Source organism: Siphateles boraxobius, unplaced genomic scaffold, assembly GCF_051911475.1.
Source record: "Siphateles boraxobius isolate OS27281-9 unplaced genomic scaffold, OSU_SipBor_1 1, whole genome shotgun sequence".
Lineage (NCBI taxonomy): Eukaryota > Metazoa > Chordata > Actinopteri > Cypriniformes > Leuciscidae > Siphateles > Siphateles boraxobius.
Window position 1 is genome coordinate 30,373,567 of NW_027508699.1, and position 17,570 is coordinate 30,391,136.

Here is a 17,570-nt window from a genome sequence, read left to right on the forward strand (position 1 = left end):
TAATAACTTTAGAACCATAAGGGCTAGAAACAAAACTGTGTGCCAGTGAATCCGTGCCGAGGGTCCCCTCGGTCAGGGAATAAAACAACTGGCAATGGGTTGAGTCCAGAGAGGCAAACAGATCTATCTGAGCGGCTCCGAAGAAGTCCCATATCAGCTGGACCACCTGGGGATGGAGACTCCATAGGAGATGGCGGGCGAGTTGTGACATGCGGCGGGAGCATAGACCACCTTGACGGTTGATGTACGCAACGGTTACAGTGTTGTTCGTACGGACCAGTAAGTCCTTGCCATGTAGCGGCCCTTTGAAGCAGCTCAGCGCAAGGCGTACTGTGAGCAACTTGAGGCAATTGATGTGCCAATGCAGTTGAGGCCCCGTCCAGAGACCTGAAACTGCATGCCCGTTGTACATGGCCCCCCAGCCGGTGGCAGAGGCATCCGTGAAGACCACAGCATGCCTGGACACTTGTTCTAGGGGAACACCTGCCCGTAGAAACAAAGGGTCCGACCACGGGCTGAAAGTTGGAGGCAGTGCGGGGTGACGTGCACCCGATAAGTGCCGCTCTGCCACGCCCATCTCCGGACTCGGCCGTGAAGCCAGTGCTGAAGCGGTCTCATATGAAGCAATGCCCAAGGAGCCTCTGAAAACGTTTCAGTGGGACCGCTGTCTTGCTCTTGATTGTACTCAAGCAGTTCACCTCTGACCAGACGCGCTCCTCTGTGAGTCACGCTGGAGCACCATGTCCCTGTGTTCGCACAACTGATCCCGAGACTGTGCCAGAATCAGCCAGTCGTCGAGATAGTTGAGAATACAAACACCACGTTCTCAGAGTGGAACAATGGCGGCCTCCGCGACCTTCGTAAAGACGCAGGGCGACAGAGACAGCTCGTAGGGTAGGACTTTGTACTGATATACCCGCCCCTCGAACACAAACAGCAGGAACGGTCTGTGTTGAGGAAGAATCAAGACATGAAAGTACGCGTCCTTCAGGTCGATCGCTGCAAACCAATCTTGGGGACGGATGCATTCGAAAATGTGTTTCTGCATGAGTATCTTGAACGGGAGCTTGTTACAAGCCTTTACGAGAAAGGGGAGATGAACAACGTGCCGACATGGTCATGCTCTCATGAGAGAACATGAACCACCCACGAACGCAGTCTCAACATGCTTAAGCCTAGACATGTGAAACAGTGATCGTGGCCGTCAAATGAGGACAGGAAACGACCGCATCCAGAAACACACGGTTTGAATGACATCTTGAAAAAGACGCAGTGTCAAACTGTGTGTGCTCTTTCAGGAAACTGCTCTCTCTGGTGCTTAAGCACCCAAGGATGACCGCGACTACACAAACAGGACGATAGTGCAAGCCTGCTGTGAGAACTCACATTCTCATTGAAGTCACAACATTCTGAGTTGTGAAAACAGCTGTTTTGCTCTTTGTGAGATCGCAGCTAGCGCTGTTTGCGCTGTAACACCAACACCAGCTTGAAGAGGCGTTCTCCTGAAGAAGCAGACTCGTCTTTTGAAGTTAAAACGCTCTCAGATAAGATTGCAGAGCAGGAACAGCATTCACCGTCTGGCTCCGAAGCGAAAGACAAGAATGCGAGGCACCTGCTGCTCATTAAATGATAACCCACCTGGTGCAATTATCACATGCCAATGTGCATTGGCTCATTTAGTTACACTCTAAGTAGAAAGGCTCTCGCAAGCGATCCCCATTCGTCAATCTAGACTTACTCGTAGTGACTGACGAAGGGGAACTTATATTTTGACGTCTAAGTAAATCGATATTTTGTTACAGTTTTTTTTATCAAGTAAAAAAAGATTAAATTTTAAATTAATTATCTAACTTATTTTTGTATTATGTATACATATTTTTAAATATAAAATCTGAAATTTTGCGCTGATATTGTGCATGTGTTTTTTACTATATTTAAATTAAATTGTGTGATATGTTTCTACTTTATATCGGTCTTTAAGTATAGAAAAAAACTGTTCACCCCTTCTCATGGTCCCTCGCTGTTGCCCTGTGGAAGGATCCAGATGGTGTATCTATGACATCTTCCAGTAGAGTTGATCTGCAGAGCGGTAAAGGGACAGGGCAACTGATGCTGAGGCGGGATGCTTTGGGACAATTCTCTCTCTACATCCTTCATTTTCCACCCTGCCTCCATAAGTGCCACAGTGATGGACGTCTTAAAAGGATGCAGATTTTATTCAATCTAATTTTCAACCAGCGCTTGAGCTTTAGCCAGCTAGACACTTTTTTAATGACTCTCCCATCTCAGAGGTCTCATTTCTACGGCAACATAAAGCCTCATCCATAGATAAGACTTCTTATTTTCTCTTTTCCTTCTCTCTCTCACTCTCTCTTAACTTTACTTTCTTTTTGTCTCCCGCCTGTTCTCTCTTCTAGCATTTCCTTTGCATTTCTATTCAGCTCTGTAATCGCTATATCTTTGAATCAAGCTGTTTTCCCCTCATTTACAAACAAAACAGTCCTCTGTATCTATTCATCCATCAAAAACTCTTTGTACCATTTAAATCGGTTTCTTTTCAAAATCCATTTTTTGCTTGCCCACATGTAGTCTTGCCCACACTGAGTCTCACACATCTCGCTCAGTGGACCTGAGGTAATTGTCCATGTTATTTACTGAGCTGAACCTGCATTCATCCACACTCAGACCTGCTAATTAACTCCATCTGCCTATCATTGAAAAGCTCTAAATGCTCTCCTCTTAATCTCCCATTGGGCGCTGACTCATACCAGCCAATCCCTTCCCTGTCCCTGGGAAGCCCAGCCCCATTAGAGTGGCTTTTAATGAATTAAAAGAATAAAACTAGCAGGCTCTCTCATTGCAGAGGTGAGGCCGAGAGTAAAGGTGGTGCTTTTGAAGTGAGATCGAGCAGGCACTGCGGAGGCACTACGCTTGTCCCTTCTGAACACAATTACTGTGACCCAGTGGGGAGTGCTATCTCAAAGTCACAGAACATTGATCTCGTCCCTTCATGCTGTGTGATTGGCCGACTAAAGCTGCTTCGGATAAAGATGAGCATCCGTTTGCTTCCCTGCTCTTCTTCTGTCCTGATTTGTGATTTACGAGGTGACAGGTAGCTGTCATTGTGTGTTTGCTTGTTTGAAGTGAGTTTGTTCAGTGTTAAGGCATGGAAAAAGACAAACGATTTTGTTTCATTACCTTTTTGGAAAACGGAACTCTACAGCTTTTTTCTTTATTTTCTCTAGACAAGTTTAGCACCGATTTAAAATCACTGAAATATTATTCTGTGACAAATTTTTTTTTACATGCATCTAGGAATTTATTTTTTAAAATGCTTTTCTATTGTAGTTAAAAATCAAATAAAATTTTTATAAAAATAAAATCAAATAAAATATGTCCACCTTAACAGTGCATATACATTTTGTATGCGTTTTTACAATTTTGTTTGTATCTTAGTATTCCCATCCAACATTTAAACAATAAATAAGTTAAAAAATATTTAAGTGGAAACTTGTAAAAGTTGCTAATTTTGTATTATATACGCCAAAGTTCAAAGGTTTGGGAGCTAGACTTATATAGACTTAGACTTAAGGTAAACTTATTCTGTATTCATCAACAAATTCTGAAAAAAATTCCCGTTTCCACAAAAATATTATGCACACAACTGCAACGTTGATAATGATACAAAATGTTTTTTGAGCACCGAATCAGCATATTATAATGATTTCTGAAGGATTATGTGACAATTCAGCTTTTCCATCTCAGGAATAAGTTATAATATAATATATATAGATGCATCTTGTCTGGCATCTTGGCTTTTAAGTGCACGACCTTGAGCGTTCAATTATGTGTGTTTGACTTCCTGTTGTGCCAAATCCTTAAATCCTAATGCTCTCCTCGATTTTGCCTCAAGTGTACCGAATCGCAGACGACATCTTCTAAGTGGAAATTTGTACATTTGCTTGACAGAAGTGACAGAGCGTTTTGAAGTCCGAGCAATGACACGGTGGCCACTCTGTAGACGAATCCTCACACTCTTGTTTTATCGTAGACTTTTCCCAATCAGCCACCTCTCCCTCATTGAAGTACTGCAGGACATCAACTACATGTCAGTCTTTGAAATTTTAAATTCTTTAAATTCAAAGCCCTTCAAATGCAGAACTTATGCACACTACTGAGGGAGTGATTTGAAAGGCTGGTGTTATATTTCTGCACATTTAGGTGCAGTTGGTTGATATACGGAGATGGTTATTAGCTTTGACTTTCATCACAGGCTGTTGTTTTGTTGTGTCACGGATACAAGGTATCTAATGGAGATGTACTGTGTAATGTCCCAGGTTGTGACGTTTGGAACTAATGTTCACTATATATACAACTCTCATGAAGGCAGATATCATGTTTTAGACCATCACTCTTCTTTATCGTTCCTTCCTTCCTTGACTTTTCTCAGTATATAAATGTCACAATAAAATCCTATCATTGTTTTATTTGCCCAACTATGTTTCCGTTTCTGAGAACCCCGGAAAATTAAAAAAGTAGCATAACAGAGTACACATCACAGCTATAACGATAACAACACAGAGGAACGATATCGTTGGAATACCTTTCAGAACGATTTTCTTCCAGCTGATGAACGATAAAAACATTACAGCCAATCAGAATCCATCCTGTTTTAAAGATCTTGAGCATGTAAAGTGCCAGACGACAAAGCTGCAGTGCGTACTTATGATAAAGAGCGTTATCGTGCGTTGGTGTGGATGCTTATATTGTTATTGTTAGTTATCTTTATAGTTATCGTACTTTGTGTGAACAGGCCTTTATAGTGACTAAAATAGCATCTAATTTTAGGTGATGAAATTAACATTGATGACAAAGTGCAAAATTCAGCCAAATATTTTAATAACTGGAGCTCCAAATAAAACATAAAAAAACATTACACACTTGTGCATAATTTTGTGCAGATGCAAGTTGTAGTTTTAAATATATTTGGTGTACATATCTAATTAATCTTATATGTATACGTTTGGATGCGTTAAATAACCCACTCGCAAAACGCTTCAGTTTGCCGATGTTCATTCACTTGTTTAGCTTCAGAAACAATCATATTGTTTTTAGACTTTTCTTCTTCAAAAAACAATGTTAGTGCATTAATATCTTGCATTGTGATGCTAACAGCATGTTTTAATTAAAATTATTGGTAACACTTTACGGGAAGGTCTTTATCTGTTATAGTTAAAGCATTAACCAACACAAACTAATAATAAGCAATACATTTTTTACATAATTTATTCACCTTTGTTAATCTTAGTTAATACAAATGTTCATGTTAGTTCATAGTGCAATGTTAACATACAACTTTTGATCTTAAAAAATGCATTAGTAATGGTTGAGATGAACAACTAAGATAAATATATGCTGTAAAAAATGTATTAGCTCAACAATGAACAATTTAAGTACATCATAAAAGTGGCCACTTCTGTATTATATACACTAAAGTTCAAAATTTTGGGAGCTAGCCAAAAAATAATAATAATATTATAAAATTAAATAGAATTAACAGTAAAGTAAATCCTGATTTTTAAAACGCATTCTGTATTCATCTAATGAATATAGATGAAACAAATTGAACTGTATTGTAAAGTGTTACCAAATGAATTATCATCACAATCATTTTGAAGATTGAAAAACCTTCGCTAACTACCACTTTTGCAAAATCAATCAATATCCAAAGTCAAATGGGGAAACACAAAAGGATAAAGCTTTTCGTAAATAAAATTGATATGATGTATGAGGATGCTAAGTGATTGTCCATGTCTCACTTCTCATCCCGTCTTTTCGTCCAAATCTCAGGTTCCTGGCTGTTCTCTGTGTCAGAGTTGGCCGTGCCAGGGGCGGAGGTGGGTCGGATCTCAGCAACAGATGCTGACTTGGGAGACAATGCCAAGCTGGAGTACACCATCCTGGACGGAGAGTCAGGGGACACCTTTAACATCACCGGAGCCAACCAGGAGGCCGTGATCATTCTGAACAAGGTGGGAAGATTGCACAGGACATATGTGAAAGGGAGAAAACCTTGCTGAAAAGCCCACCTGAAGCCAGCATGAATTTCCATTTTGTGTTTGATTTGGTGCTGGTTTTTTGTTAAAAAAATTTTTAAGGCAATATCCCAAAATTCACATAGAAAATATGTTGGACGAAAACTCGGCTGCTGGCTGTCAGCTAAATATGGCTACAGTAGTGAAGGTTGTCGACAGGCATGTTCTTTCTGTTTGAGGCAGGCTGAACAAGAAAGTCTTGCTGGCTAAGCTAGTTAAGAAGCCTGGTGGGAACTGCAGCACAATAGTGTTGACCTGCATCCAGAACACAGTGCATTCTGGTAACCATCGCTGGTCTTTTCAGCAGGGAAAAGTGTGTGTGTATGTGTGTGTGGGCATGGGTTCATAGAAGGTGGGTAGAGATCAGAAGACGCCTCATAGAGCAGATGATGCTCCGGTGTAGGAGGGGCAGGTTACTCATTCTGCCAGGTGTCGTGAGAAAATCTGCTCCAGTGGAAGAAAAAAAACTCAACAAAAGGCCAAAATGAGAGTCGGTGCAGTACAGGCGATGTGAGTCAATGTTGAATCAGCCCCATCGCAGTCTGTGCTGCCTCTCGCATTTGTGCGTGTGCGCGAGACACCAATCAGAGAGAAGAGTGTGATTTACGCTGACATGCCGTGTGGTGCATGCCACACGTAGGAGCCCCATGAGACTGCATACGTTCACTGATAAAGATTCTGAGTGGCACTGTTCGCTTGAGGGCATCTTCGCATCACCTTAAACGGCACATGATACAATAGTAAATTGAAGGAATAGTTTGCTCAAAAATTTAAATTCTGCCATTGTTTTCTCACCCTCATGTCATTCCAGATACACATTTTTTTTCTCCATAGAACTCAAAAGTAGAAGTTTTTTTTTTTAGAAGCTGTTGTCATACAATGACAGTTCATAGTCACCAGGGACTGTCAAGCACGAAACAGGACAAAAATAAAGAAAAAAAAATTAGACACCATAAATGTGGCTCATGCCTTAAATCATTATATTCCAAAAAATATGTTAGGTTTGTGAAAGGAACAGAACAAAATGTAAGTCTTATTCATAGATAAACTTGGTGCCAGGCTCTAAATATCTGCCTGTGTTCTGGCTGAATGTGAGGTTAAACACTTCTGAGTTGGATTATTTATAAGAAAGCTGTCTCTCCTTGTAGATAGATGTTGCTTCCCTCATACAGTACGTGCACAAATTGTCAAAACAAGCCATTGCTTATGCAAAAACACTATTTCCATCACTTTAATGCATTTAACATGCAATACATAGCTATACTATGTTATACTATGTATTTATTTACATAACTATATATTTGCTTTATTTGTTATTTAAGTTACAACATTTTTGAATCTGAAGATAAAAGATTATTAGTTAAATTCTGCCTGTTCTTCACACTTCTGTTCAGAAGACTTGGAAACGAGTTGTTTGGACTTCATTTACTTTTTTTTTTTCGTCTTTGTTTTTAACAGCTGTGTAAAGATTCTTTATGTGTTTTTGACTGCAAATATAACTGCTTACAGGAACAACATGAACCTAAGTAAAAGATGACAGAATCAAACTGTTCCTTTAATGGAATCAACAAGCTCATTTTACATACAAAATAATCTCAGCTAATCAGGTTTTGCATGTTGCATATTACAATTAAAGTGTTTGAAGCGCCATTTCCAAGCTGCTGGGTGGCCAGGTGATTGTGTGTATGCTCTGTTCAGATCTGGATCTGTGATCAGACACTGGGAAAAGCCAGCACAGTTTTATTGATGCCAATCCAGCTTCCTGGACTCCTTTGTGTGTACCTCAAGTCGACTATAGTGCGATCATGCAAGTTTGTGTGTGTGAATAAAGTGAGGAGGTTTGCCACTGTAATAGTCCTGGCAGGTGTGGGGAAGCCAATGTTAAAAAAAGCTTTGGCTGCAGGTGAGCCTGGGAGGGATTTTAGGCCAGGGATGTGTTACTGCGATAAGGGAAAACTGGAAAGAGGAAAGCGACAGAAAGGAGCAGGGAGATTAAACGAGTGGCCAGAGAGAGGAGACAGTAGAGAGATACAGAGACGTGGAAGTAAGACATACACTAGGGCAGACAGTATTAAAGATACAAATGTAAAGTTAGAATTTGCAGTGCAGTGCCTGCCTCAACTGGAACCATTCCTTACCGTTCTAAGAACCGCTCGGCCCGACGGTGGAAAAGCGGCTAAAGTTGCTATAGGCATACAGAAGATGTTATGTGAAGTCTTGCACATTCAGGTTTTTTTTGATAGGACAGTTGTTTTCTTTTAAAGCCACACATAGAGTAACTAACTGAAAATGTAAAGACTGTCTATTTAAACTAAGTACAAATGGACCCTTTTCACATTTCCTGGTTCGGGATACAGAACTAGTATCCACGTTAGTTTTCAGGTAAGAGCGGGCACGACCATTTGTAATTTGAATGTGTCTGGCTTCCGATGTCATTCGCTTCCAGTTATTTTTAGCTGTACAAAACAGCTTGTTATGCTGCTTGATATTGCAAACTGGTATTTATTACCATATTATTTTAATGTAGTGTCATAATTATAAACACGCTGGTTTGTAGCGCAGACAGTTTTAAAGTTTACTGCATTGTTATTTCCCTATAGCGGCTAATAAATCGGAAGTCTCACACATTCACAGAAAACATCTTACTTGAAAAATAAGGTGGATAGCAGAGTAAACTTTACAGGGGTTCATGGACCATATAGGCGATGAAAGAGCAAATACTATTTTTGTAAATTTAAAAGTAATGTGTTTCTTTACTAGTTACTTTAAAAAAGTTATCTTATTACATAACTCGCATTACTTGTAATACGTTTACAAGTAATGCGACAATGCAAATGCGGATACTTAATGCGGATAGTTCCAAAACCTCATGTTCCAAAACCTGTATCCATTTTTCTCCAATGCTGAACACAAAAGAAGATATATTTTGAAAAGCGTTGGGAACCAAACAACATTGAAGCCCGTTGACTTCCATTGTATGGACAAAAACACTGATTCATTTATCTTCTTTTATATTCTACAGAAGAAAGAAAGGGTGAGTAACTTATGACAGAATTTAAATTTCTGGGTGAAGTATTCCTGTAAATCACGCGAGCTTTGAAAGAGCCACCTTGAAGGAACAACGTGTTCATCTGGGAAAGAAAGTGAGAGAACACTAGGAAGCAAAAGAGGTAATGCTTCAGTCTTCTAATGCTTAGTGAAGGAGGAAATGAAAAAGGGGAATTTTGGGTAAACAAATGAACTCCTCCCATGTCTCTCCTTGAATTTCTACTTCATCCTCCACTGCACTGATGCTTTATTCGCCCAATCATATTTTCTAAAATTGCTGCCGTGTTACAGTTCTCTCTAATATTCCTGTCAAAACCACACAGAGACGGTTCCATTGTCCATCAGGGCTCGGAATTTTGGCCAGGACTCCTGGCTGCGCTGCAAGACGAAAGGATGGAGATGAAGAACAAGACAAAGACAGAGAAAGAGAACAATGAGTGAGGATATGCAGGTGGGAGTATCTGAAGACAAAGATTGAAGAGGTTAAAAGGGATTTAGCCGGAGAACCCACGCGCAACTAATAGAAAACATGAAAGATACCACTCTAATAGAATTAGAATAAACAAAGCGTAAAATTAGCACTAAGCTCCCCTTTGGTTTCCGGCCCATTAAACAAAAATAAAAAAACCTGCTGAACATTATTTGTCGTGTTTGTGTTTGTGTTTACAGGACCCCGCTCTAGTTTGGCCACCTGCCTATCTCATTCAGAACAGCCGAACGTCATGCCGGCCTCTTGTTTATTTCGCTCCATATCAGAAAGGCTGAAGTTGAAGATTTCTTTGAGACAGAGGGAGAGAGAGAGAGATAGTGAAAAGAAAAGAAAGCAGTGCACAGATAGGAAGAGCTCGCCCCAGGGAGGAAAGTGTTTCCAATAGGAGCAATTTCTGTCATCACAATGCCCGCCATGACCTCTCAGGAACCCACAGAGCTTAGAGCGTGGTCGCTTTTTGCTTAGAGGAGATACACGTACCATACAAACATACACGTACATGCACATACAAACCACCTCATATAATACATCCGTTGATGTATAGATGACCATATGCAGCATGGACGCTTAAAGGCATAGTTCAACCCAAAATTAAACTTCTGTCATCATGTACTCATCCTCACGTTGTTCCTCTCAAACCTGTCGCTTGACGTGCAGAAATCAATGATGTCAAGTATTATCTGGAGCATTTTGATAGTACTTATTGTCATTGTTTGGAGTTGGACAGTTCAAGTCTGCAGTCATATCCATGTAAAAAAAGAATAGCTTGGACATTTCAGGCATATCTTCATTTGCATTTAGAAGTTTCAAAGGAAGAAAGGAAGTCATACGCATTTGTAAAGACATGTATATTCCTCATAACCAGCAAGATCAACCTGCTAAACCAGCATGAACTGGTGTAAGCTGATCTATTTGACCGAGACGATTACAAAACCTTTCTTTATTTCACACATACAGACCATCCTCATTTACACATGACCTTTCCACCCTCCCTGTTAATTCTGCCCTGAATTACAAACTATGTTATGACAAAAAATGGAGATTATAAAAATGAAAGGTACTGAAGAAAGAAGCTTCTTGCAGATAAAAGAAGAGACCTTTGATGTGCGGATAAAGAGGACAAAGCCTTAGGCTTAGTGTGTGAATGGGTCAGTCAGGGCCCTTTTTGGTAAGCTAGGTCATGCCTGCCTGTCTGAGGAGAAACTGTTTCCATGTAAAGCTGCACTGCGACCTCTCTCTCGCTCTCGCTCTCTTTCCCTCCCTTGCTCACTCACTCATCACCACGCTGTGCAGGCAGTGCTGGGTTTCTGTCTGCAGATTTTCCCTCGCTCCCTCTCTCTCCCCTGTGGGATGTTAGTTATGTGCTGTGGTCATTTCTGCGCTTCAAAAACCGCATGGAGCACGGCTAGAAATTCATTGATTCTCAAACAGTGCAAAAACTCTTTGTCCTTGAGAAAACATTGAGGATTAAGGAAAGGAACAAAGTATAAATCTGTAGGTTTCAGTTTTGAGGAGGTGAGTCCACTCTATATGTGTCTGGATATGAGTTTAGTGAGTATTTAAAGGTTCAGTTCTCAACTCTTTTATCATTTATTCACCTTTAAGTTTTTCCAAACCCCATTTGACTTTTCTTCCATGGAACACAAAAGGAGAAATTTTGAATAATTTACTGCTCGACCCTTTTTGCATGCAATTACAATGAATGGGAGATCTGAAAGCTTGAAAAATGGCAAAAAAACAGCATAAAAGTTTTATAAAAGTAGCCCATACCATTTGTGTGCTATATTCCAAGTCTTCTGGTAGCTTTGCATAACAAGTAGATCGACATTTAAATAATTATTCACTCCTCACTACCATCTTCCACTCCAGAAAGCTTGACCACACTCACCAGATAATTAGTGAGTTGAACTAGAGAATCGGCCCAATTTGTGAATGAATCATCCAAGCCCGTTTTGTCAACTGGATCAACCGATTCACTGAAAAGTTTGTATTCGGATAATTTACGTCAAATCAAATGTATTTGTATAGCGCTTTTCACAATACACAGCTTAATAGAAAGTCATACCCTACTATAATATTTGAATTGCTCTAACATAATGTTGGTAAATTAATTTTCTTCTGAATTTATATTTAGCTTTATTGTATATTCATTTAATCGGACAACGCTACATTTCTCATTAATGACAGTGTCGACAGTAATAAAATGTGTCAAGATGGTATGTAACCTTGAATGACATGTTGCTATTTCTGCCAATGACTAAAATTTTGGTCTGTTTCTCAAACAAAACTATAGCATATGCTTCAGAAGAGATGGAATTAGTCGTGTGGAGCACTTTTTTTGTGATCATTTTGGAATTTTACAGGCCCTGTTCGCATTCACCAAAATCACATTGGCTTTTACAGTGCCCACTTATGACTTTCTTCAGAATAAATTACATTTGGTGTATTCCACTGAAGAATGTCTTAAGTCATATATAGCTTGGAGCGGCATGAGGGGGAGTAAAGGATGACAGAATTTTAATCTTTGGGTGAACTATTGTTTAACACTTTGTCCTCATGCTGGCATTACACAGCATTTTTCACTGTTCTTAGACTAATCAACACAAAGTGAATTTTCAGAGTCATAATTACCCAGACAGAACGGCGCGTGTGTGTTTGTGTGGGCTGGTGGGTGGCATGCTCTGATTAAGCGTATGCAGATTGCTGGAAGTCTGCGTTCGAGTTTGTGTGAGAGAGTTGCATTAGCTACACAGGGCTTTAATGGAAGAGGTCTGTGTACATTTGAATATTTAATATGCCGGCAATAGATCCACATCTGTGATCTCTTGTGGCAGTGTTGTTCAACCTGCCCTTAAAGTGACTGTGTGTGACTAATGTTAAAGTAGCATTAACCACCTTTTTGGTCCGATACAGCTTTCCAACAGTGCCACCTAGTGGTACAATATGATTTGAGAGGTTTGAGCAGATTGATTGACATTTTCTTGTTGTTGCAAATGAATAGGAAGCTGTGATGCTATGAATTAAACATAGATCTGTGGACATGGATTTCCTGTTAATTTGTGATGCAGAATAGAAGATTGCAGGTTCAAATCTTGTATTATATTTACATTCATGGATTTGACAACTTATTATTATTATTATTATTATTATACATTAATTATACATTTATTCATATTAGGCACCTTACATGACACTCAAGGACACCTTACAAACACAATACAACAATAAACATTAAACAATAAATAATCATTATTTCTGCCTGGACAGACTGGATTCAAGCGTTATGCAGTGCATGCATCACTTAAACTCAATATTATTGAGGACGTGTGTTCCCTGAGAATCAAACTCATGACCTCTGGGTTGTTAATGCCCTTGTCTGCCAGTTGAGTTTTAGAAACATCTGGGGATGCTGTAAATCTGTCCTCCCTCTGTTATTTATTTCCATATATTCTCAATTTAACCGTGGAGCTAATCCCGAGTCATCAACCTGTGGTGCTGTCCGGATTATCCGTGTTTGTTTTCTCTCCGAGAGGAGAGATTGTGTTAATCTTCCAAGAGAGATAGAGAGAGAAAGAGAGAGAGAGAGAGAAAGAGATCGTGATTGAGGGTGCGAAGAAGGACTGTGGCAAACAGGAGAAGGAATTATAGTGAGAAGGAAGAAAATTGGAAATGTGGAATTTTTTAACCAGGATTGATGCAAAGGTGGAATTTTGAATAAAACCTGGTTTGTAAGGTTTAAGAACATAAGAAATGAATGAGAGAGCGATTGAAGGGAAGCAGAACATTGTTAGAATGTAGTCTGTGAATTGAAAGGATAATCTGGGCTTAAGGTCCCGGAGTCGTATTAAAACACAAGGGAGACAGCGAGAGCAGCTGTGTCAGGCAGACAACCTGATTCAAGACTGCCTCTCGACTTTCAATGCATGGACATGGGCATGTACGCACGCACGCAAAAGACATGCAGAGGATGAGTATTTCAAGCACAGAGTCAACATGTGTATGCACAAATAGAGAAACAGAGAGACATCAGGAATTCACAAAGAGATTAAATCAAAATATCAACCTGGAGGGTTTCACCGTGAGATATGGCCTCACCCACAAGTATAGTGACGGCATTCTTTACTGTTTTTACCAGGGTGAAATGGTATTGAGGCAGAGTGATAGGTTTTTTTTGTTGTTGTTGAGCAATTTAGCCCTCTCTCAGCCGTTTTTCTCTTGGTGATTTAATAAAGAAATATTATTTCTTTATAAATAACTATTTTGTGTTGTAGTGCTTTGGGTATAATACATAAAATGTATTACTATTGTTGTTGTTGATGTTTTTTGTAGCACTGTAGTTATGAGAGGTGCATTTTATTATTAGATAGGTAAATTATTATTATTATTATTATTATTATTAATATCCCTCATTAAATATTTCTTGATGTGATGCAGTAGGTTAGCACTGGTGATTTAAATAATTAATTAATTTGATTATATTTACAGCCATACTTTTACCTTCAGGTTTTCTTTGTTTTCCTATATACCAGTAGGCTACATACATTACCATTAATGTTTGTGGTCAGTAAGATAGTTAAAAAAATTAAATTAAATGCATTAATACTTTTATTCACTAAGGATGCATTAAATTGATCTAAATGGACTGTGAAGACATGCATAATGTTACAAAATATTTTTATTCCCAATAAATGTAGTTCTTTTTATATTTCTATTTATCAGATAATCCTGGGAAAAAAACAAACCACAAAAATAATAAACAGCACAATTGTTTTCAACATTGATAATAATTAGAAATGTTTCTTGAGCAGATTTCTGAAAAATCATGTGACACTGAAGACTGGAATAATGATGCTGAAAATTCAACTTAGGCATCAGAGGAATAAATCACATTTTAAGATATATTAAATTATTTTAAATTGTAATAATATTTGTTATTATTACTGTTATTTATTAATTAAAGGGGCATTCGGCAACTCTAGCTATTTCTTCGCTGATTTTCACTTTTGTTGTTGCATGTTTTGTCAACGAGCTCCCCTTTACAGCTGTGAGGCGTATATTTCACAACAATGTCGTAAAAAACTCACTTGCGGCACCCTCCTCCCCCTTTCTACCGCTGCTTGTGTGCATTTGTTATTATCGGAGCCGGCCAACTTTATCGTGTGGAGCTATGTCTACCGAGGTGGGTAATACATCATACACACTGAGTGCGGCGTGTGTGTTTATGTCGAATTGCCGTAAAGCAGTTTGTGTTTCTCGCTCGTTCACGCTTCTCATGAGACTTCCTATTTCCAACTTACCAGGACGTTAATTCTCATGTTGCAAGGTTAGTTTTCCGCCTAGGAACGTTGGGGGGAGCGGGGAAAGTCACCATTCTCACCAGAACAGGTTATTAAACCATCCAAATGATTTCTAAACGGTTTTATTAAGTTGAAATAGAATGCCGAATGCCCCTTTGAATGCAGCCTTGGTGAACATAAAAGACCTATTTCAAAAACATGAAAAAAACATCTTACCGACCCCATCCACCTCATTTCACATCTCTCCAAAGATCAGATGCTTGAAAAGTTATATCATCTGCCATATGGTATTATGGAATATAGTGTAATGTAGTATAGCTGAATAGTGGTCCATATAGAGAGCCTAATTAATTTCTTATAATTGCTATTTCACTAGAGTCATTTAAAATAAAAACTGGAAAGTGGAACAAGAGAGAGAGGAGGAGATTCCACCCTCAACTAAACTTTGGATAAAAAGCATCTTATAAATAAACAAATACAAATAATTATAGTCCCATAGCTAGACCAGCGTAAAACTAACATAAACCAGTCTGTGAATTCAATTCAGTCCGGTGCTTTCAGCCAGGTTAATTATAAACAGGCGTGAGTGAGACACAAGTGTGTATTCTCAGACCGCCACTCATAGGAAAGGAGAGAAGGATGGAGGGAGAGTGAGTGATTGGGAGAGGAAGGGATGGGGTGATGAGTGTGTGCTCACAGTGTAAGTGACATCTCTCCTCCTCAGACAGATTGTCTCTCTCGGCCTCTAATGGGATCCTGTTAGGAACCTTTTTTCTCCATTTATCCCTCCTCTACTCTCTTGGCTTGACTCCCTGTCCCTTTTTTTTGGGTCTCTTTCACTCTTTCTCACCTTCATTTATGTTTTTATTTTTCATGTTTATATTTCAATATCGGTGTCCTTCAACTGTCCCATACCCACTGAGTAATCTTTCTTGTTTCAGGTTATAGATTCATAGCAGAATGTGGACCATTCAAAAGTTTGGGGTTGGTTAAGTTTTTTCAAATGTTATTGAATGAAGCCTTGTTTTGCTCACCAAGGCTACTTTTTTTATTTTTTATTTTTTTTACACATTATTACAATTTAAATATGTGAATATATTTTCAAATGTTATTTATTCCTGTTATCAAAGCTGAATTTAAATCATCATTACTTCAGTATTCGGTGTCACACGATCCTCCAGAAATCATTCTAATATTCTGATTTGGTGCTCATGAAACATTTCTTATTATTATCAGTGTTGAAAAAAGTTGTGCTGCTTAATATTTTTGTGGAAACCGTGAAACATTTTTTCCAGGATTATTTGATGAATATACAGTTCAAAAGAACCACATTTATTTGAAATAGATTTTATTCTTGTAACATAAATGTATTTACTGTCTCTTTTGATCAATTTAATGCATCCTTTAATGCATCCTAAAATTATTATTATTATTAAAAAGAAAAATCTTCCTGACCCCAAGTTTTTGAGCTGTGTACACACATATAGTTGCACTGCAGACAAATCTCAATGCTGTGGCACAATGACATCTCAGACAGTTGTGTGCTTCCAACTTTGTGGCAACAGTTTGGAATGAGCCACAAAGCCACACGTTTTTGTACCAGAATGTCACTATGCACAAAGTGCGTAAAGAATGATTTTCTGCGTCTTGTGTGGATGAACCTTACTAACTTGCAAAAACACCTTTGAGATGAATTGAAACGCAGACATCAGTGCCTGACATTACTGGCAATGGGAGCAAATGCCTGCAGACATGGTACATCTAGTGAAAAGTCTTCACAGAAGCTGTTTTAGAAGAAATGTGAGAGATTAATGCCTAGGCAAGTATAATTCATTATTAATCCTACAAATCCTACTGTATCATATTTGATACACACATTTTTAAGGCCTTTAAATGATCAAAACTTTGCTGACAATCCTGTTCTGTACAATCCTGTACATAATCTACTACATGTCTTCTGCCATCTGATTGGCTGTTTATACTTTTTTTAACATGTAAATTCCTTTTTGTATAATTCTAAAAATGTCCACATTCAGACCAGTGATACATGTGTCTTTTTCGCTGTGAAATATTTATTTCAATTAAACACACAAATAATTGTTTTAATTGCAACTTAGGTTTACTAGATTAACAATACATCTTTTTTGTTGTTTGTTTGAAATATCCTGTTTAAGCGTGAGTATCAAACATGATCAGGCTTTTTAGGAATGTTTATTTGTACATCTCTCAATTATCGTTGTATTATCATTGCTCCCAAATTAAAAGAACTTTGATCATAAAACTAGGCATTTAAATGTCATCTTACTAAGAAATATTATTGGGAGATATAGAGTGACAAATTGATTTACACTACAAGCGATCAGTATTCACCTGACCTTTTGGCCATATAAATATCAACAACTTCACCAAATTGCATATGTTTGTGTTTTTGAGCTTGATATTTTTTCCTATACATACGATATGATAAAAAAGCCTGGTGTATCAAATATGATACTCATCAAAAAAATTTTTTCTAAATGTTCAAAATCTTCCATTAAAAATTATTGTTATTTCATAACCGGGTTTACAGTGTAAAGGGAGCGTTTATTCACCCCCATGTCGTTCCAAACCGGTATTCCTTTCTTTCTTTTTAAAATTCTT

The 17,570-nt window shown here is 38.5% G+C and overlaps 1 protein-coding gene across 2 annotated transcripts in view; it reads left to right on the forward strand.

The window, feature by feature from the left end:
* Window positions 1-17,570, forward strand: part of cdh24b (cadherin 24, type 2b) — a 143,350-nt gene that overhangs the window by 109,417 nt on the left and 16,363 nt on the right. For both annotated transcript variants that reach the window (XM_077232827.1, XM_077232833.1), the window contains exon 6: window positions 5,851-6,032. In XM_077232827.1, the coding sequence (XP_077088942.1) occupies window positions 5,851-6,032 (182 nt within the window). The remainder of the gene's footprint in view (window positions 1-5,850; window positions 6,033-17,570) is intronic.